General features: G+C 41.9%; 1 protein-coding gene across 1 annotated transcript; it reads left to right on the top strand.

The window, feature by feature from the left end:
• The first annotated feature begins 828 nt into the window (after nucleotides 1–828).
• On the top strand, nucleotides 829–21,234 carry LOC134445856 (serine-aspartate repeat-containing protein F-like). Its single transcript, XM_063194988.1, has 10 exons — nucleotides 829–1,366; nucleotides 2,142–2,212; nucleotides 8,996–9,311; nucleotides 10,712–11,035; nucleotides 12,507–12,995; nucleotides 13,682–13,788; nucleotides 15,314–15,704; nucleotides 17,079–17,497; nucleotides 18,146–18,361; nucleotides 21,118–21,234. The coding sequence occupies exons 1-10, from the start codon at nucleotides 1,003–1,005 to the stop codon at nucleotides 21,232–21,234; spliced, it is 2,814 nt and encodes a 937-aa protein (XP_063051058.1). The 5' UTR covers nucleotides 829–1,002.
• Nucleotides 21,235–23,228: the final 1,994 nt, after the last annotated feature.

Genomic DNA, 23,228 nt, shown 5'->3' with positions numbered 1-23,228 from the left:
CTCAGATCTCGGAAACGGCTGAGCCGAAAATGCAGAATCACCGGACAGGCTACAGCAGGGGTGTCAAAGATACGGCCGGCGGCCGCATCCGGCCCGCCAGAGGGTTCCATCCGGCCCGGATGTAAAAAAAAAAAAAAAAAAACGCAATTCGAAAAATGTGCAAATTCGAAATGCGCAATTACGGCCCTCGGGGCAAAATCGAGACCTGTTAGTAAAGTGCACATCACACTTCTATTATAAATAGTGAATTTGTACTGTAACAGGCATTTGATAAAGCTCATATATTATAGACCTCATATATAGAGATAAAATGTTAATACTTCTTATTCGTATTGTATTGGTATTGGTTGTAATTAAATAATAAATGTAATTGGATTTGTATTGGTTCCTATTAAGCTCAAACTGGAAACGGGATGTTAGAATGTATGAAAATGCAGGAAATTACATATAAGAAATACAAAATTTTCTGGGGGAAAACCCCCAGACCCCCTGCCAAAATGAACTGTCCCATATTTTATTAATTCACGGTTGCCAATGAATGCATGAGGTCAAGGGAATTTTGCATAGGATTATCAGTATTGCATTGCTTTCTACATATTCAACACACTTAAAACGTGATAGTACTGAACACTCCTCTGCTTTACGTTTTTTTTTTTCCGATGATGTTACTAATGCGGCCCGCTTGAGGTCCACATGGGTTGTATGCGGCCCCGCCCCCGGACCAAAATGAGTTTGACACCCCTGGGCTACAGCAACAGCAGGAGTGCACCTTGCTCTTTTCACCCTTTTTTTCGATGCTCTTTTCACCCAGAACAGTTGGTGGCGGTAGTGTACAGTATGGGACCAGTGAAATTAAAGAAGAAGGCATAGTTTTGCGCTCCGTTTGTTTTGTTAGAGCGATGCCAGGTCTCAGCACGACTGTTGTTGTTACAAGAAATTACGCAGAATTCACTGTCAGACTTCAGCCCAATAGTACACATTGTTCTGTTTTTATTAACAACAATGGAGGGACTGGGAGCTTTGCCGATCTTAAAGGTAGAGGAAATCAAGGACGAGGAGGACTGTGATAGTGCACGCGTGGGACCCGTCAATGATAGCGAGGGGGGAGTTGTGTTTTCTGCGTTTTCTTCGGATTGCAAAGGTGAAACAGACTCAACAGCTCAGTCAGCAACACCATTTGCCGTCAAGAACGAGGACCTACTGATTATAAAAGTTGACGAGTGTAAAGAAGAAGAGAAATGTGAATCGCCAATCCAGTCAGCTTCACCCGTGCTCATCAAAAATGAGGTGGAAGAGACACCACTGCAGACTAACGTGAAAACTGAAGACTTCTGCCTGGATGAGTGTGCCGATAACCCACTGAAGAGTAAGTAGGCATTTATTTGCATTTATTTCAAGTCATAACCAATGCCATCAAACATGAGGTTGAAGTGACACCGTCGGGGAGCGAACGTGAAACCTGAAGAAGTCAGAGACAGTCCTGCGGAGCATCAGCAGGCTATGTTTGTAGGCATGTAAAAACAACGGAATGAAAGTTAGGGTTCGGCACTTTGGAGACATGATTTGTCCAGTCTAGAGGTGGTCATCCCACATATAGACTGCCTGCCTGCATGCACAATATGAGGACTAACTTACTGGGAGGGGTGGGGTGTTAATGCGTCTACACACAAAGACAAAGGAATGGGTTTTTCCTATGTATTTTTGCATCCTTTACAAATTACAGACAGTTCTGTTTTACAGGTAGACCAGCCTTTGTGTTATGTACATCCCACGCTTAGTTCTCCAGGCCATAGTGCAGCAGTTGTACCAGAGAGAGTAGATAAGATATACTTAAATAATCTCTGGTTGTACAGTGTTAAAGAAAGTTCACATTAATCACAGCACGCCATCGTCTTCATGTTATGACAGTGCTTTGCTATACTAGGCTGTCAGAAGACATTTGCACTGACTGAGCATGGACTCTTGTATGTTTTGTTTTCCCTTGTTGAGATTAGTAGAAAGACTTCCACAAAAGTGAGTCCTCTTGGTTGAAATTCCATCATTCTGACCAGCAGACCTCTCAAAATCTAGAAAATCATTTTCAGACCACCCAGACTCCTTCACTATCCACGTGTATAATTTCTCTCTCCCCTGTTTTGTAGGTGAGGATGTAGACCCAACAAAGCAGGAAATGACCTCCTTATATGCCGACATAAAAGATGTACTGTTGCAGGTATGATGGTGCTTCATTCAGGACCGACACACACACACTAACACTCACACAAGGGTGGTTGACGTTTAAGGCCGTAACACACTTAAAGGAGGAAACATATTCCAATTCCTGAAAAAATGGGTGGAAAAATTGGACAAAAATAGAAAAAAATGGGGATGTCAGTGGTCGGTGGAGTTTCGCCTAATTTTTGCCATTTTTGGGAAAATGTGACATCATTGGTGTGACATTTCTGTGAGATACAATAACATAACACAAACATACCCCCAATGCTCTTTCTGCTATTGTTCCTTTAACCCCAACCCCACACACACACTACTACCCACCCGCACGCCCATGCATCATACAGGCAGACAACTGTGATTTCACTTCATGGTTTCACTGTATTACTTGTAAGAATTGTGTGAATGTGACAAATAAATCTCCTGGTATCCTTATATCCTTCCATGTTGAGTAACACAATGCCTAAAAATGTCACACCACAGGACATGAAGTCACACCACAGGACATGAAGTCACACCACAGGAAATTCACTGCATTGTGGCCATTTTAATCCTTTTATATTCGTGACTGTCCTCCGAGCTCATACTAACTAGATAATGATATTGTGTTTAACCTTAATATGTGTTTTCACTCATAAAACACTTTTAAAAACCATAAGAGCAGTCACACTACGGGGCACCATAAATGAACCTAAGCATTGTGTGACAGAAACATTGCAATATGTAGACATATTAAGTAAGGGTTAACGTTCGGCGAGAAGGTCGCTACCGTGGAATAGCAGCACGACAGAGAGAATCTTTAGACCCCGACGCGGAGCGGAGGGGTCTTGTTCTCTCTGAAGTGCTGCTATTCCACAAAGCGACCGACTCGCCGAAAGTTAACCCGCTTATTATATGGATATACTTAAATGACTCACACATGGCGGGGACATTTCTTTAGGCCTATTTAATGTTAAGATTGTTGCTGCGCAAAACAAAACAGTGCTGTTGTGGAACACCGCTAGGCAACAGCTAGGTAGCCAGGACAACAGGTGTTGTCTATCACAGCAGCTGATTAGAGTCTTGTTGAAAAGTCGCTTTAGCAGTGAAAAGTCTTGTTGCCATTGACAGCGGTCTGTTATAGACCAACCCGTCCGTTATCGAAAAATAACAGACGTGCGAACGTTGGGGAGCCCCGTTGAAATGAATGGAGCATTCGACCGATGACGTCACAACCATATAATAAGAGGTTAATAGTCACCTTAAACTTCCACACCACTCTCCAGTAACTGAGGTATAACTGGTTAGGAGCCTGTCTTTAAGACCCTTGTAGTTGGCCTTGCAGCTCCCCGTCCACAAACCTGACTTGCATGTCACCCCGCAGGACGCAATTTGTGTTACGAAATTGAACTTGTAGTTAATATTACTGTATGGAGTTTTTTCACATTCATATTTTTTTTAATATAAGGTCAATATTTATGCAATCATGCCAAATGCTTTATTATGATTTAAACTGTTGTTGGTTTATTTTATAGCTTTATGTGAGTCTTGGTCTGCAATCCACTGTGAAAACCCTGATAGGACAATAGGCCTAATTTTCCCAGCCATAAACTCTCTATGTGCATTTCAATCATTATTTTCAGCACTTTGGTTTGGATATTGTAAGGTGGCCAACTTTATTTTCATTTGTTTTAGTATAGTCAACCTTTGAAAGCATGTATGTAAGGAAATAGGACATAATAGTGCTGAAAGTAGTTAATCTTTCATGAATATCACCTTATAGTACAATGTCATAATGCATGAAAACAAGTCATTTTGGAAAATGGCGGCCATATTGAATTCTGAGCAAAAATTGACGTGGCCCCATGTTTTAATTTCTTCCAATAGGGTCATTCCACGCCAAATCAACAAGTGCCCGTGAACTTAGGTCTCAAAAAAATCTGAAAATATTACCAAGTGTACCCACGGTACTTAAGAGAAACACTGTACATTTATTTGAATGTAAGATGTATACTCTCCGTGTTACAGCAAATTTTACTGGGGGAGGGGGGTGCCCATTTTGTTCACACTCTTTTTTTTGTCAAAGTTCACAAGCCCTTAGCTCAATAACTAAACCATGTAGGAAGCTCAAATTTGGCATGCTGGTACATAGGTAGGAATAGTTTGTTGCTAAACTGTCAGTTTTGGTCTGTATGATCCTGCATTGTCATAGCATTCCCTCAAAGTTGATACAACTTGTACTGGAGTTTTTGGCTGTGCTCTGTTTAGGCCTTCAGAAGACATATTTGTGCCCAACATAGCCTCTTGATTTTTTCCCTTGTAGAGACAAGTAGGAACACTCTCATAAAAAGCTATAAATAGAAAGGAAACCCCATCAGTGTTTGAAAAGAAGACCTCACAAGTCTGACAAATCATTTTGGGTGTCATTTTCAGAGCTCCAGAACCCCTTGTGGGATTGTCCACAGATTTTTATTTAATTTTTTTCTTCATTCACCATGAATTCTTCTTTTTACAAATGCCAATGACACTTGTCTTATGTGATGTTTTCTTTTTTAATTTCCAACCTGAACATGGGCACCATGCACATTGAGAGCAATATGTTTTCTATGCGTTTCTTCCGCTGCCATCTGCTGGTCAAAAAAAGTAACAGCATGACTCTTTGTGCCTGACCTACTGTCTCTTTTGGTGTGCGAACTTGCTCCCACATTGAACGCTCCTGAAATCATTGAAATTGAAAGGGATACCTGGACCCCTGCACAAGGACTCTCGGGTGATCATGTCTGGGCAAAATTTGCATTTGATTATTTAGTCTTTACATTAAATGTTATCGAAATCATGTTGCTCTCTTTTTGCATTTTGCCCATGTTCAGGGTGGAAATTAAAAACGAAAACATCACATAAGACAAGTCTCATTGGCATTTTTAAAAAGAAGACTTCATGGAGAATGAAGAAAAAAATAAAATAAAAATCTGTGGACAATCCCACAAGGTGTTCTGGTGCTCTGAAAATGACACCCAAAATGATTTGTCAGACTTGTGAGGTCTTCTGGTCAAACACTGATGGGGTTTCCTTTCTATTAATAGATTTTTATGGGAGTGTTTCTACTTGTATCTACAAGGGGGGAAAATCATGAGGCTATGTTGGGCACAAATATGTATATGTCTTCTGAAGGCCTAAACAGAGCACAGCCAAAAACTCCAGTACAATTTGTATCATCTTTGAGGGAATGCTATGACGATGCAGGATCATACAGACCAAAACTGACAGTTTAGCAACAAACTATTCCTATCTATGTACCAGCATGCCAAAAGTGAGCTTCCTACATGGTTTAGTTATTGAGCTAGGGGCTTGTGAACTTTGACAAAAAAAAAGAGTGTGAACAAAATGGGTACCCCCCCTCCCCCAGTAAAATTGGCTGTAACACGGAGAGTATACATCTTACATTCAAATAAATTTACAGTGTTTCTCTAAAGTACCATGGGTACACTTTGTAATATTTTCAGAATTTTTTGAGACCTAAGTGCGCGGGCACTTGCTGATTTGGCGTGGAATGACCCAATAGGGCTTCTGGTCAGTAATCCACAGAGAAAAGTGCGGTAGGACGAAAGGCCTAATTTTCCCAGCTGATGACCTGTCTATTAATCAATTCATGTATTTGCATGCTTTATCTGTGTTTTTCTACATGTGATTTCTAATTCAGATTCCTATGAATATGTTGATGATAACACAGTTGACAGGCAATTTTCCCGCTATGAGAACATGTAAAAGAATGGATTAATTTATGGAAGGATGGAGCTCAAAACGTACCAAAAAGTCTTCCCATATCCTGCCAAAGAGGTTATGACATCAGTCATCACTTGATGATATTCGTACGGCCTAAGTCCAAACCATTACTGATTTATGGAGGGGATTTCAGACCGTGACACGGTTAACACCGTTTTCGTGGACACACACAAAATGGCAAATTTCATGTATAATGGAAAGCACAGTGTTCTTTCTGACATTTTTGTCATATTGTGATCATTACTGTGAATCAACATTTGCAATCGGTTGGGCAAAACAAGTTTCTTTACATACTAATATGAAGACTGAATCTGACATTTGGAAAACAGGACGGCATGAAAACGCCTAAAATCAGTATTAAATATTCATTCTTGCTGAGGGAAATAATGCCATGTCTACACTTTCTGTATTTTATGAAAGATAAATGTGTGCTAATGTCCAAAACATCATTGGATGCAGTTAATAGTTAGTGGAATTGGCAAATAAAATCCATGGACTTAAAAGCGCAGTCGAATCGTAGAATCACTCATATATTCCAGGTTGTATTAATGTTACAGTCACACCACAGGACATTTACAGGTCATCTAAGACTAATAGGAAACATGATGCAAGTCTTACCACATCTTTCATTTAAATTTGTTTTCAAGAGGAGAAATATCAATTTTGTAGGTTTTTAACTAATGTTAGGTAAAAACAGGGCGTCATGTCAACCACCCATACACACACACACAAAGAAAATACCTCCTCTTTAGAACTGCTGTAGGCTACGTATGACTGCTTTGTTCGCCACAATGCAAACACACACACACTCACACAAACAACAGACTTCCTCATCTTTGGATTGTTAAGAGTGTGTAATGTATGTCTTTGGTGTTTATGGGACCCCCTCGAAAAAGAGATGGAACATCTCAAGGGGTTATCCCTTAATAAAGAATTGAATTGAAAAAAAGAGTGTAGCAGCTGCAGGTACAGTGGTGCTTCATTCATTACATTACATTGCATTTGGCAGATGCTTTTGAACCAAAGCAACGTACAAACAAGGACATAATTATTGTCAACATCACTAGCATTCATGACCACACCCAGGACTGGAATACAGTCAAAGACTATCTCTGACGACACGCCTTCGGACCGCGTTGTCCAAAGTTGCATGTGGGGTTTTCTGACAGCGGGCCGTGGAAGCGGTCGCAAGAGCCATCGTTCACTTACTAATGACTTGCATAAGGGTCATTCCACGCCAAATCAACAAGAGCCCGCGCACTTAGGTCTCAAAAAAATCTGAAAATATTACCAATTGTACCCATGGTACTTAAGAGAAGCACTGTAAATTTATTTGAATGTAAGATGTATACTCTCCGTGTTACAGCCAATTTTACTGGGGGACGGGGGTGCCCATTTTGTTCACACTCTTTTTTTTGTCAAAGTTCACAAGCCCGTAGCTCAAGAACTAAACCATGTAGGAAGCTCAAATTTGGCATGCTGGTACATAGATAGGAATAGTTTGTTGCAAAACCGTCAGTTTTGGTCTGTATGATCCTGCATTGTCATAGCATTCCCTCAAAGATGATACAAATTGTACTGGAGTTTTTGGCTGTGCTCTGTTTAGGCCCTCAGAAGACATATTTGTGCCCAACATAGCCTCATGATTTTTCCCCTTGTAGATGCAAGTAGAAACACTCCCATAAAAATCTATAAATAGAAAGGAAACCCCATCAGTGTTTGACCAGAAGACTTCACAAGTCTGACAAATCATTTTGGGTGTCATTTTCAGAGCACCAGAATACCTTGTGGGATTGTCCACAGATTTTTATTTTATATTTTTCTTCATTCTCCATGAAGTGTTCTTTTTAAAAATGCCAATTAGACTTGTCTTATGTGATGTTTTCTTTTGTAATTTCCACCCTGAACATGGGCAAAATGCAAAAAGAGAGCAACATGATTTCGATAACATTTAATGTAAAGACTAAATAATCAAATGCAAATTTTGCCCAGACATGATCACCCGAGAGTCCCTGTGCAGGGGTGCAGGTATCCCTTTCAATTTCAATGATTTCAGGAGCGTTCAATGTGGGAGCAGGTTCGCCCACCAAAAGAGACAGTAGGTCAGGCACAAGGAGTCATGTTGTTACTTTTTTTGACCAGCAGATGGCAGCGGAAGAAACGCATAGAAAACCTATTGCCCTCAATGTGCATGTTGCCCATGTTCAGGTTCAGGTTCGAAATTACAAAAGAAAACATCACATAAGACAAGTCTCATTTGCATTTTTTAAAAGAAGAATTCATGGAGAATGAAGAGAAAAATAAGATGAAAATCTGTGGACAATCCCACAAGGGGTTCTGGAGCTCTGAAAATGACACCCAAAATGATTTGTCAGACTTGTGAGGTCTTCTGGTCAAACACTGATGGGGTTTCCTTTCTATTTATAGCTTTTTATGAGAGTGTTCCTACTTGTCTCTACAAGGGGAAAAAATTAAGAGGCTATGTTGGGCACAAATATGTCTTCTGAAGGCCTAAACAGAGCACAGCCAAAAACTCCAGTACAATTTGTATCATCTTTGAGGGAATACCATGACGATGCAGGATCATACAGACCAAAACTGACAGTTTTGCAACAAACTATTCCTATCTATGTACCAGCATGCCAAATTTGAACTTCCTACATGGTTTAGTTATTGAGCTACGAGCTTGTGAACTTTGACAAAAAAAAGAGTGTGAACAAAATGGGCACCCCCCTCCCCCAGTAAAATTGGCTGTAACACGGAGAGTATACATCTTACATTCAAATAAATGTACAGTGCTTCTCTTAAGTACCATGGGTACACTTGGTAATATTTTCAGAATTTTTTGAGACCTAAGTGTGCGGGCTCTTGTTGATTTGGCGTGGAATGACCCATAAGCATTGGCTGACTCAGAATTGTGATTGATTCAACTTTTAATCCTACGTGGGGCCCCTTTAAGTGCATAAAGCGCAGTTTTGAACATGGTTATGATCTGTCGTTTTTGTCTGTTCATGGGTTTTAGGAACAAGATGGAGAATCAGACATGACTCCCGTCCTGAACTCCTCTGAGATGAACCATCCTCCTCCAGGTCTCGCGTCTAAGTTCCAGCTGAAGAGACTGTCAGTACAACTGGTCAACTGCCGTCCAAAACGAGGTCAGGAAGGAACAAATGGAAAGAGCACCGAAGATGGAGAAAGCCCTCCAGAACTCTATTTGTGCAGGCTGAGAAAGTTAATAGTGCGACTGCTCGACTTCTGTCCAAAGCTAGGTCAGGAGGAGCGAATAAATGCAAAGTTCAAATGCAAATGCGGAGAAGATGGAAAAAGCGCTCAATATGGTAAGAGATCTCTTACACTTGCTCAGAAATGATTTCCAAAAATCCTAGAGGCGTACTCACAGTGCAGCAGGCACACACAAGCACACAGCACAAGACAGAAGACGTCATGGTTTTGATAGTTTGACTTAGAATTGTGTTGAGTTGTGACCTGTTGTTACTAATATCCTAGCCTAATGTAATTCACTGATTCTTGAATGGTTGGCAAAAGCATGTCCCAGCAATGAAAGTGCTGATTCTATTGAAGATCAATTACATTTTCATGAACAAAATAAATCCAGGCAATGACAAAGGGACCTGTTACACAAATGTACAGTTGTTTGAAATATTTAAGTGTTTGCATTACTTTTCATGGCTATAAGCCTGTCCACACCCTGTAGAAACTGCTGTCACAAGGACTGACATCATCATTTCAACTGTGCTGTCAACTGCCAAATTTGATCCTTTCATGAACATTTATAAGTATGACCAAAGTGCAGTAAGTTCTACAGATAAAAATGTATTATAAAAAAAAATATTTTTTGGAAATTCAAATGGCAGACAATGGAGAAGATGGCCCTTTTATGCTGGTTAATGAAGCATTATCAGACATATTAGTAATTAATGTGATGCAAAATTATAGTCTAGTCTCCACTGAGGTGCATTTGGAATGTTTTTTGTCACCACCGTCAGACAAAAAAGCTGACAGTGGTGGCATCTGATGGAGGTCACAAAAAACACAGCTACAAAGCCACTCAGCTTGGCCAATTAAGCTGTGGATTGCCACCAGATCAATACCCTGATATGGTCAGCTCAAATTTCAGTCCTGAACCCCCTTGAAAACCTCTGGAATGCGATCAAGAGGAATCTGGATGGTCACAAGCCATCAACTTGAGTTCTTATACCAGGTCTGGAATAAAGTCATCAAAGAACAATGTGAAGGACTAATGGAACGCATAACAGAACACATGAAAGCTGTGACTAAAAGTCAGGCTTATTCCACCAAATATTGATTTCTGAACTCTTCTCAAGTTAATACATTACTATTATCTTGTTTTTAAGTTAATATCTACTTGTTTTCTTTTACTTTTTTGATGTTTGGAAACATTGCATCTGATGTGATATTTGGACGATTTGAGATTTTCTGCAAAAAAATGATCTAAATGACAATATTTTCTTTCGAAATTCGGAGGGATTGTTGTCTGTAGTTTATAGAATTAAATAACAATGTTTGTTTTACTCAATCACATACCCATCTATAGCAAACTCAGAAAAGCTGAACATTTCTAAATGGTCTCTCAATTTTTGCCAGAGCTGTAGTTATGGAGGTATTGCATGCTGTTATGGAGTATCGAATTTAATTCTGATATCGTGCAGCCCTACTCAGCACTGCATCATTTCTTTGTTGTCCTTTTCTTGTCCAGGTGAACTTGCGCACCTAACAGAGCTGATGGCCTTCTCATATGCAGACATCACACGCAATGGCTGGCAGGGAGACGGGGTTTCTGGGTTTTCTGAATCTTCTTCGGATTCAGATTCGGAAGACTCAACAAGTCTGTCAGAATCGTCATTTGTCGTCTCCAATGAAGGCTTGATGGTTTCAGAAGTATCAACAGAAAAGACTTCTGAATCGTTAATCCATTCAGCTTCACTAATCACTAATGAGGTTGAAGAGACACCACTGGAGAGTGTAGTGATGAATAAAAAAAACGATGATGAAAAAACTGGCAAAAAAGGGCATCTGCAGAGTAAGTACGGTAATTAAGTATTTAGAGGCCAAAATTTGTGTAACACAGTGTGTGTGTGTGTGTGTGTGCGCACGTCTGTAACATGACCTCTATTGCTTAAGTATACGCCAACCTTCCTTGACTTACACATGAACTTAAGTGTCATCCCATTCCTAACCCTCACAGTTCAATATGATGTCCAAAATCAAATCAAGACAGTGCCTTAACTAAAAAATAAGACCCATCAAGTGAAGAGAAAATCCAAAGTGCTCAGGGAATTGTGGAGAAAAAATCTTGAAGGTTGACTTTGGTGTTGGGGGGAAAAAAACTATATCTTGTCAACATGGCTATCAAGTTTAAAAACATTAGGGCAGAGAGTAGCGGCGCAAGCCTTCTTCAGGGTAGGCCTACTGCTCAAACAGGAATTCCTAATGATGGTATATTTCTTAAAAAATAAGACCATTTACCTCCTTAACAAACCCAGTCTTAACAGTGGTTTTGGCAGTATTTGCCCCCAAAATGGTTGCATATTCCTGTAAGATTAAGTGGACTGATGAGGTGTTCTACTTACACAAAATAAGCTTGTTGAAATGTGTGGGACTATCGCTTGCTGTACCGTGTTGACGTCAGGTTGACAGACGGCTGAATTGATCATTCGTGTCTGAAGCATATTGCTTATGTGTCATTCCACACCAATTCAACAAATCTTCCAGCACTTGTGGCTCCAAAGAATTTCTGAGACACCCATTTCATTTTTTTGAGATCTCTTGTATCCTTTTCATTTTACAGATGGTTTCATTTTAAAGGGACAGTTTGGTCAATTTCAACATGCAGTTGTAATGCTCACACTACCCTGGACTTGTCAGTGCCTGAGATTGTTTTTTCTTCTTCTTCAGCCGTTTCCGAGATCCTGGTCATTGTAATGGGGGCAGCTCTTTGTTTACATTTCAAGAAAACATTTTTATTTATTCCCAAAAACATCCAAAAGGTTATAAAACATCAGCAGACAACTAGCAAACAGCAGTACCTTTTGGGAAAATATTTGGAGTTGGCCTATGTTTCATTTTTTAAAAATGTAAACAAACGCTGCCCCCATTAGAATTGCTCATATCTCGGAAAGGGCTGAGCCGAAAAATGTGGCATCAGCAGGTACTGACAAGTCAAGGGTAGCGTGAGCAATACAACTGCATGTTGAAATTGACCAAACTGTCCCTTTAAAGGGAGAAGGTGTCTGTTTTGTTAACACTTTGGTCTCTGTCATCCAGAGCTTAATTTTGGCATGCTATGGGGGGGGACGACACTTCATAGTATCATATTATAAAGCTTAATTGTATGTTGTACGTTAAACATATATTGTATTTCTATGCATATATAGTGGAGATATTTTGTGTTTATTGAAATATTCTTTATAAAATGTTACTTTTCAAAAGGGGGGTGCTCATTATCATTACTCTGCACTGCATACTTTCTCTGTTGTCCTTTTCTTGTCCAGGTGAAGTTGCGGACCTAACAGAGCAGACGGCCTCCTCATATGCAGACGACACATACAATGGCTGGCAGGGAGAAGGGTTTTCTGAATCTTCTTCGGATTCGGATTTTGATTCTGATTCTGATTCTGATTCGGAAGGCTCAACAACTCTGACAGCATCGTCATTTGGCGTCTCCAATGAAGACCTGACGGTTTCCTCTACGTTCATCTCCGAGGAGTTCAGGACGGGAGCCATGTCTGATTCTCCATCTTCTTCGGATTCGGAAGACTCAACAAGTCTGTCAGAATCGTCATGTGGCATCTCCAATGAAGACCTGATGGTTTCAGAAGTGTCAACAGAAAAGATAGTTGAATCGTTAATCCATTCAGCTTCACTAATCACTAGTGAGGTTGAGGAGACACCACTGGAGAGTGTAGTGATGAATAAAGAAAACGATGATGAAAACACTGAAGGGCATCTGCTGGAAGAAAGCGGCGATAGTCCACTGCAGAGTAAGTAATTAAGGATATAGAGGCCAAAATGTTTGTAATATAGTGTGTGTACGTGTGCGTGTGCGTGTGTGCGTGTGCGTGTGTGTGTCTGAGATGACGCGACGCGACGCATTAACTTCTATTGCCAAAGGTTTTCGCCAACCTGCCTTGACTTGCACGTGAACTTGTAAAGTGTCATCCCATTCCTAACCCACACGGTTCGATATGATGCCTGTCTACCTTTTGCTAGCTTAGCTACATACTGCCTCCTAGAGGGAGTCTAAATCAAGACAGTGCCTAAACCCCCCATACTCAAATAGCGGCCCGCGGGCCTTTTGTGGCTTGTGGGGCATCCATCTGTGGCCCTTGAATAGTTCTGGAAAGAAAAATTAAATAATAAAAAATTAAAAGAACAAAAAATCCTTTATTGGGAGGATTTTGGAAAAACTGGCCCTCTGGGACTTTTAATTGAGTACCCCTGGTCTACGTAGTTGGCACTCTCTTTAGGCCGTCAGAAGACTTGTGTGCATTGAACATGGGCTATTTGAATTGTTTTCCTTTTTGAGATTAGTAGGAACACTTTCATGAAAAGCAGTGATCATGGAAGAAATTCCATCATGGTCTGAGCAGCAGACCTGTCAAAAGCAAGACAATCATCTATTCACTGTTCGCATGTATAATTTCTCTGTTGTCCTTTTCTTGTCCAGGTGCAGCTCAGGACCCAACACAGCAGACGGCCTCCTCATATGCAGTTCAGGACCCAACACAGCAGACGGCCTCCTCATATGCAGACATCACAGCTGTAGGACAGCAGGTACGACTTCAGCTGCTTCTTTCAGGGACACAGCTCCCAACTGAGGGGGGCATCAGTGCATTGATGTACTTGTACTTGGTGGCAGTAAAGCATTTGCCTGATTGTCATGACTTTCAAGTCTCTTGCAGACTTGGTCTAACCAAGAGCATAACAACGAACATTCTTAAAGGGCATGGTCGACTCATCTGTATAAAAGACCCACCTCCCTTGGTTTGCTATTGGTCGAGGGCAGAACAGGCTGAGCCAAAGTTTAAAACAAACATTTCTTAGTCCCAATAGAACGTCTCTGCTTGAACAATGTCACTGCCTTGAACATGCCTCTACCCAGGACATTTGGAAATGCTCAAAGTTCATTAGTTCCCAACAAAGTGGGTGGAGTTTCCCGCTGTGGAGGGAACCTTAGCCGAACGCTCATGAACAAGCTCTTTTCCTGAGCGAGTGTAGCTGAGCCAAAGGTGTTGTGTCACTGCGAGAGCGGAGCCTGGGCAGTAAATCATTGAACGGGGCCTAACCCATCCCAAAATCTACCAAAGCTGATTTGAGCAGTGTCTTGTGCACATGCAGTACACGTGTACATACATACTCTATATGTGTACGTGACCAGCTGTGGGCCTGTCCTTTGGACTAGTAAAGTGGTACTTTAAAGAAAGTGAAAGTGAAAGCCCATTGGGAAACTCCAACTCCCATTGTCATTGTGACACAGCACTCCACAGCACACAAGTGAACACTGCACACAACGAAATTGCATTTATGCCTCACCCGTGCAAGGGGGCAGCCAACAGTGGCGCCCCATGGGGAGCAGTGCGGTGGGACGGTACCATGCTCAGGGTACCTCAGTCATGGAGGAGGATGGGGGAGAGCACTGGTTGATTACTCCCCCCACCAACCTGGCGGGTCGGGAGTCGAACCGGCAACCTCTGGGATGCAAGTCTGACGCCCTAACCGCTCACCCATGACTGCCCATTTACCAAAAGCCACGTGACTACTAGCCTACAAAGACAGTTTGAAACAAAGCAACCAGAATGTTTTTTGTTTTTTTTTATTTAAGAAAATCAATGCGTTATGCATTCAGTAATAATTGTGAACACAGTGTTGACGATGAAAGTAGATCTTTACAGGTGCACTGTTTGAGATTTTTAGTTGTTTATTTCCAGAATTCATGCTACCCATTCAATTATGTTACCTTTTTCATGAATGCCATCAAATTCTAAGTATTCATTATGACTGGGAAAATTGCACTTTTCATACACGAAAAGGGGGATCTTCTCCATGATCCGCCATTTTGAATTTCCAGAAATAGGCATTTTTAGCTGCAAAAATGACTGTACTTGGGCCATGCAAGAAAATTAGTTTATTACTTAGTTCGTGAAAAGATCAAATTTGGCAATAGGCAACCCAGTTTCGATAAGCAGCATAGTTGCTGTACCTTGTTTGACAATTTCCTGCACAGTGCACCTTAAGTGCATAACGTGACGTTTTGCAAGTGATTGTGATCTGCCTCTTTTTTTCTGTTCATGGCTTTTAGGAGCAAGATGGAGAATCAGACACGGCTCCCGTCCTGAGCTCTTCTGAGATGAACGTACACGAAATCGAAGAGGCGTTGGACTGCGGCCCGGCAGGACCCTTCAATAATGACTGGCAGGGAGACGTCGTGTATTATGCAATTATTTCGGATGGCGACGTTGGAGAAGACTCAGCAAGTCTGTCAGCATCGTCGTTTATCGTCCTCAATGAAGACTTGATGATGGTTTCAGAGGTCGGAGCGTCAACAGACTCGCTAATCCATTCAGCCTCACTAATCACTAATGAGGTTGAAGAGACACCACTGGAGAGTGTAGTGATGAATAAAGAAAACGATGATGAAAACGCTGAAGGGCATCATCTACTGGAAGAAAGCGGCGATAGTCCACTGCAGAGTAAGTATTAAGTTAAGTATTTAGAGACCTGTGTGTGTGTGTGCGTGTGCATGTGTGTGTGTGTGTGTGTGTGTAACATGATGCATACTCCTGTAAGAATGTCTCCCAATCCTGCCCACTCCCACTCAAAATCAATCCCACTCCCGTTTCGTAAAAAAGAAAAAGGCTTTTTTAAATATGAAGAAATAAGCGACCCGCAGTAGTTCACGCTGTCCTCTCTCATATCCTGAGCACACATCGTCTCCAGAGTGAAAATGGACAGGTGTAGGCTACTTTTGGTGCGTTATATTGCAAAACTTATTCGCCAACCTGCCTTGGCTTGCACGTGAACTTAAGTGTCATCCCATTCCTAATCCACACAGTTCAATATGATGTCTGTCCACCTTTTGCTAGCTTAGCTACATACTGCCTCCCAGAGGGAGTCTAAATCAAGACAGTGAGCGCCTAAACTGAAAAACAAGACCATTACCTCCTTCACAAACCACCCAGGGCAGTGATTTTAACAGTATTTTGCCCAGAAATGGTTGCATACTCCTTTAAGATTATGTGTCTGACTAGGTGTTGTTACTTACACAAAATAAGCTAGTTGAAAATGTGTGGGACTATCGGTTGTTATACCGTGTTGACGTCAGGTGGATAGACGGCTGAATTGAACATTTGGATGGAATGACAAGCAATATATTTCATACACAAGAGAGAAAAAATGTATTATTATTTTTTCAAGATCATTTGTAACCTTTCCATATTACAGATAGTTTTATTTTAAAGGGAGGAGGTGTCTGTTTTGTTAACACTTTGCTTTCCTTTATTGAGAGCTCAAGGTTGGCATGCTGTTGCATGCAGCTAAATTGACGTGTTTTTACTCACTAGATCAGAGGTACTCGACTAGAAACTGAAAAAGCCCACTTTCCTAATTTCCAATGTTTCCATGGTCCGAAAAAGTCCTTACGGACCAATGCAGAAAATGGCCTCTCTCGCTGGCCGCACTGGCCTCTTATTCGCTCACTGAGTTGTCATTGTGATGATACTGTTATTTGTCATAAGATTGGCTTTGCAGAAATACACCTAGAGATCGTAATGCCGCGAAATCATGAAATAAGAATACGTTTAAAACATATACGTATTATACACAGACGGATTTATTCTAGGTCCGGTTGACATTACGTTTGGGTCCGCATCCGGACCCGAGTCTGCCAGTTGAGTATGTCTACACTAGATAATCCCCCATCTCCACAGCAGTTCCTCAAAGTTGATCAACATTTTACGGCGGTATTTTGCTTTGCTCTCTTTGGGGTGTCAGAAAACTGGGCTATTTGATCTGTTTTCCTTCACTATTCGCATGTATAATTTCTCTGTTGTCCTGTTCTTGTCCAGGTGCAGTTCAGGAACCAACACAGCAGACGACCTCCTCATATGCAGTTCAGGACCCAACACAGCAGACGGCCTCCTCGTATTCAGTTCAGGACCCAACACAGCAGACGACCTCCTCATATGCAGTTCTGGACCCAACACAGCAGACGACCTCCTCATATGCAGTTCTGGACCCAACACAGCAATTGGCCTCCTTGTATGCAGTTCAGGACCCAACACAGCAGACGACCTCCTCATATGCAGTTCAGGACCCAACACAGCAATTGGCCTCCTCGTATGCAGTTCAGGACCCAACACAGCAGACGACCTCCTCATATGCAGTTCAGGACCCAACACAGCAATTGGCCTCCTCGTATGCAGTTCAGGACCCAACACAGCAGACGGCCTCCTCGTATGCAGACATCACAGCTGAACGACAGCAGGTACGACTTCAGCTGCTTCTTTCAGGGACACATTTTCTAACTGAGGAGGGCATCCCTGCATTGATGTATATGTACTTGGTGGCAGTAAAGCATTGAACGGTGCCTAACCCCCCCACATTTGGGCTTACATTGCCCACGGGGACCCCGGTTCGAGTCCGGCCAGGGGGGTCATTTCCCGGCCCTGCCCCATCTCTCTCCCAATCATTTCCTATCTACGGCGCACTTTGCTTCCAACATAATTCGGACCCCCAAACCAAATTTCACAAGAACATAGCGTTGATAGTCAATGGGCGGCGCCGACAAAATAGAACTTGTCTCTAATTGCTATCCGACATCGGCGAATGTCCGCGGACATCGGCACCAGTGTGCGTTGTTCTATTGAAAACAATGAAATCGAACTTTTGCCCAGCAGTGCTCAGCACTTTGTCGGAGCTGGTGTGCGGAAGCCCTAAAGTGGCACTTCACCACCTGTGTTTAATGATCCATTGGACTAGTAAAGTGGCACTTCACCACCTGTGTTAAATGATCCGTTGGACTGTGTTGATGTGTTCAATTATATCATAATTATCAAGTTGGTAGCTTTAGTGCATAACATGTCATTTTGCAAGTGATTGTGATCTGCCGTTTTTGTCTGTTCGTGGCTTTTAGGAACAAGATGGAGAATCAGACATGGCTCCCGTCCTGAACTCCTCTGAGATGAACGTAGACGTAGGTCCAGGTGCAGTTCAGGACCCAACACAGCAGACGGCCTCCTCGTATGCAGTTCAGGACCCAACACAGCAGACGGCCTCCTCATATGCAGTTCAGGACCCAACACAGCAGACGGCCTCCTCGTATGCAGACATCACAGCTGAACGACAGCAGGTACGACTTCAGCTGCTTCTTACAGAGACACATTTTCTAACTGAGGAGGAAATCAGTACATTGATGTGCTCGGTGGCAGTAAAGCATTGAGCGGTGCCTAAGGCAAAAGTTGTATCTTTTACCTGACATGTTTCGATGGTATACTTCCGTCTTCATCACACAGATCGCTTAGATGAAGACGTAAGTACACCGTCGAAACATGTCAGGTAAAAGATACAACTTTTACATGTCATAATGAAAAGAATATCTTAAGTGTTGAGTTAAACCGTTAGACATATGAACGTAGTACATATGGTGCATAATTAGGGCTGGGTAAAATAATCGTTAATCGATCGAATCGAATCGAAATTCACATTATCGATTCACAGGGCACAAAATCGTTTTTTTTTTTTTTGGTTCTTTTTCTTTTTGTTCTTTTTGCTTAATTTAGGTCTATGAAAAATACCTAGTAGGTATTAGTCAATTAGGCCTAGGCCTACTTATTACAAATTAGCAATCTGTTAACACTGTCCAGCCACAGCCCGTTGACATTTTTATAAAGAAAAATGGGCAACAGCATCTTTTGGGGGAAATCCTGGCACCAAGAAGGGAACAGATTGAATCGATTCGGAATGAATCGAATCGAATCAAATTGAATCGTGATTAATCGATCCAAAGCCCTAAGAATCGAAATCGAATCGATACAGGAACATGGCTGCGATACCCAGCCCTATGCATAATCCATCCCAAAATCTACCAAAGCTCACAAGAGCAGTGTCTTGTGTACATACACTCACTGGCCACCTTATTAGGAACACCGGTTACAACTGTTGTTTGATGCAAATTTCTGATCAGCGATTCACATGTAGCGCGTTCAGGCCGACTGAGAACCGTGCTGGAGCCCGTTCCCGCACCTAATCGTGAACCGGCCGTCGTGTTCACGCCACGCAAAATGCTAGGTTTTTCTCCGCGAACCGTGACGACAATGTGGTCGTCAGCATGTTCATCCGGAAAAAGTTCAGAGCCCGGTATGAACACGGGCGGTTCGCAGATAAGCACTTCAGTGCCGAGCGTAACTGGTCCGGCTTCGTTCTGGTCGGCCTGAAAGCCCTAATGGTGGCAACTCAATTCATTTTTGCATGTAGACATGGTTGATATGATCAGATGCAGTTCAAACCAAGCATCATAATGGGGAAGAAAGGCTATTTGAATGACTTTGATTATGGTATGGCTGTTGGTGCCGAAAGGGTTTGATTTGAGTATCTCAGAAAAGACTGATCTACTGGGATATTCACACACAACCATCTCTAGGGTTTACAAAGTATGGTCCGAAAAAGAAAAAAAATACATTGAACTGCGATTCTGTGGGCAAAAATGCGTTGTTGATGGCAGAGGTCAGAGGAGAATGGCCAAACTGGTTTGCGCCGAGGTAACATTAAGTCAAATAACCACTCATTACAACCGAGGTATGCATAAGATAATCTCTGACTACACAGCACATCAAATCTTGAGGCAAATGGACTACATCAGCAGAAAACCACATTTGGTGCCACTCATGTCAGCTAAGAACAGGAGAATGAGGCAACAATTTTACACAGACTCACCATAATTGACCCTAGAAGATCGGAAAAATGTTTCCTGGACTGATGAGTCTTGATATCTACTGCAACACTGAGGTTGAATGATCAGTTAGTATCAATTAGTATTAGCAATTTATCTCTGTTGGCATGCCAGAGCCTACCCAAGTGTTGTTGCAGGCAGTTCTGAAGGTTAAAGGGGGTCCAACCCAGCATTAGAGAGGTGTTCCTAACAAAATGGCTGGTGGCGGTGAGTGTACAACAAGCTGTGGGCCTGTTCATTGGACTAGTAAAGTGGAACTTTACCACCTGTGTTTAATGTTTAATGTTTAATGTTTAATGATTTAATGTTTAATGATAATTAAGGTGCTGTTTCCACGTAGCAGGATATTTTTTTAGCAGGGTATTTTTTTCTCCTGCTAGGTGGAAACGCAACGTGTGGATAAAAAAAATCCTCCATTGTAACAAATGCGTTTCAGACCCCTAAACAGGATATTTTTTTCTCCTGCTATTTTTTTCTCCTGCACCTGGATTTTTAAATATCTGCTACGTGGAAACGGAAGGCCAAAACCAATACAAGCAGGAGAAAAAAATATCCACATATAAAAATATCCAGCTACGTGGAAACGGCACCTTAGAGTGGTAAACTGCATACTGTGCATAGTATGAACGGCGGTGCTTTGAGGAGCAACAGTGCTGTGTTCAATTATATTCATAACTAGAATGCACTCTGAGAGTGACCTCCGCCAAGGAAGCTGTTTGTTAGAACATTTGACTATGTTCCACCCGATTTTTGTTTTAAGTCTTTCTGCCTTCTTATTGTGGAGTTAGAAAGTGGAATGTCAACATTCGCCCTGTCCCGCAGTTCAATTTGCAGTCACTATATGGGTGTCTAGATTTGTACGTTAGCAATGGTGAAGAGTCTTTTAAAAAGTCCTGGTTCTGGTTCGTGATCTGGATCACCACCAAAATGTAATACTTAATACTTAGGTAATTTCCAACAACTCCAAAAAAGTTTCATCCAAATCCGTTCATACATTTTTTAGTTATCTTGCTGACAAACACAGACAAACCAACGCGACCGAAAACATTACCTCCTTGGCGGAGGTAATCATCAAGTTGGTAGCTTACCGCAAGTGCATAAAGCGCCGTTTTGCAAGTGATTGTGATCTATCGTTTTTGTCTGTTTATGGGTTTTAGGAACAAGATGGAGAATCAGACATGGCTCCCGTCCTGAACTCCTCTGAGATGAACCATCCTCCTCCAGATCTCGCGTCTAAGTTCCCGCTGAAGAGACTGTCAGTACAACTGGTCTAGGGATGGCACAAACCGCACCGAAAACCGAAACCGTACAATTCACACACATACCGAACCGAACCGTGCAATCCGTCGCAAACCGCAATTCATGTACAGCCCAGAAAAATATGTAAAACAGAGATTCTAGGAGTATCTTATCCAGTCTCTCTGATTAAAACATTAGCGTATAGGACCAATCAGAGGATGACACAATTAAAATCAATTTTCACACCATTTTCACATTATAAGCCTATACAAACCATATGAAGGATATTTAGCGATAAGTCCGATTCTATTAGCCAATTGAAAGAGGGCATTTGGAACGCTCAGACAGCGCACATCAGCTGACGACAAGAGGCAGTTCTCAGATACATGCAAAAGGTCAAATTCAACTTGCGCATCATCACTTTATAACTGTAGTTATATAAATATTGTTTAATATTCCCAGTGCACCATTTATGATGAACTAAAAAAACGAACCGTAGAGAACCGAAAACCGTGACCATGACACCGTGATATGAACCAAACCGTGAATTTTGTGAACCGTACCACCCCTAAACTGGTCAACTGCCGTCCAAAACGAGGTCAGGAATGGACAAATGGAAAGAGCAGCGAAGATGGAGAAAGCTCTGAAAATGGTAAGAGATCTCTTACACTTGCCCAGAGACGATTTCCAAAAATCTTTCTCAAGATTACAATGCAGGCACACAGCATGAGACAGAAGACGTCATGGTTTTGAATAGTTTGACTAACTGGGCGAATACACCAGCCGCAACGAGATTCAAGTGACAGAGAATCGCTTCTCTGCAGCAAGAGTGAGACGAGCGATTGAAGCGACTAGAATATGTTCGTTGAAAGCAGAATACAAGCATTCCAACATTCCCATTAGCTGTGGCCACTGACACAGTCATTGGCTGTGGTGGCTGTCGCAGAACCGCGTCATAGCTAATTTGCATAACATTCCCAGGAGTTCAACTACAAACTGTCGCTTTCGTCCCGCGAATTGCCTCTAGTTGCTCGAATCGCTGTTGTCGGGTGATTCAATACAAAGTCAATTTCTTCCGTCACTCGGCTCGCTCATGTTGTGGCCGGAGTATTCGTGCGGTAAGGATTGTGTTGAATTGTGACCTGTTGGTACTAATATGATATATCCATCTTTCATCAACACCAAATGACTGTAATGTCTTGTAGTTTATGCAATGCCCAATATTCACATGTTTGCAAATATGTAATGATCAGCTTCTGTGATGATAATTCATGGAAGTAATTATAGGTAAATAGCACCTCCAGTTGATAAGGCGTTTTTCCTATGTTCCTTTCTGACCTCTTCAATACGAAGTCACCGTGTTCCTGGGGTCATTTTAGTATGGCAGCCGCTTGGAAACCTCCACTGCACAAAGCTTTCTCCATTTGTGGATAATGGCTCTCGCTGTGACAGTGGTCTGCAGATGTCGGCATGATTTAGAAATGGTACTGTAATCTTTTTATAGACTGAGGAATGCCGAATATTTTCATTATAATCTGTTCCGAAATTTTGATTAATTACAACAACATGATGGCATGGACTCAATGTAGTAAAGAAAAAGCAGGACAGCACTCCAAGTTTGTGTGGTTTATTCTTCTTATGGACTCAATGTAGCCCACCTGGGAAACTCCCTTTATCATTGTGATAGAGCCCTCCATAGCACACAACGAAACTGCATTTATACCTCATCCATGCAAGGTGGCACCCCAAGTTAGCAGTGTGACGGGACAGTACCATACTCGGGGTACCTCAGTCATATAGGAGGATGGGGGGCAGCATTAGCTAATTGAAAATGCGCATCCCCCGCCCCAAATGATTTTTGTGAATTATTTTTTTTTGTCTTTTCTGTGTCTGTCTGTTTTGTGTTGGGGCCAGAAATGGAATCAACTTCATCTGCGATCCCCGAATCCACGGCGGTGTATCCAGAGAAAGAGAAGTGTACATCAGGATCAAAGAAATACCTCTGCTCTTCGGATTGTGGAAAAACCTT

The sequence above is a fragment of the Engraulis encrasicolus genome, chromosome 1, assembly GCF_034702125.1.
Source record: "Engraulis encrasicolus isolate BLACKSEA-1 chromosome 1, IST_EnEncr_1.0, whole genome shotgun sequence".
NCBI classification, from domain to species: domain Eukaryota; kingdom Metazoa; phylum Chordata; class Actinopteri; order Clupeiformes; family Engraulidae; genus Engraulis; species Engraulis encrasicolus.
The sequence above is the reverse complement of the archived record's forward strand: the minus strand, read 5'-3'. Positions and strand labels throughout refer to the sequence as shown.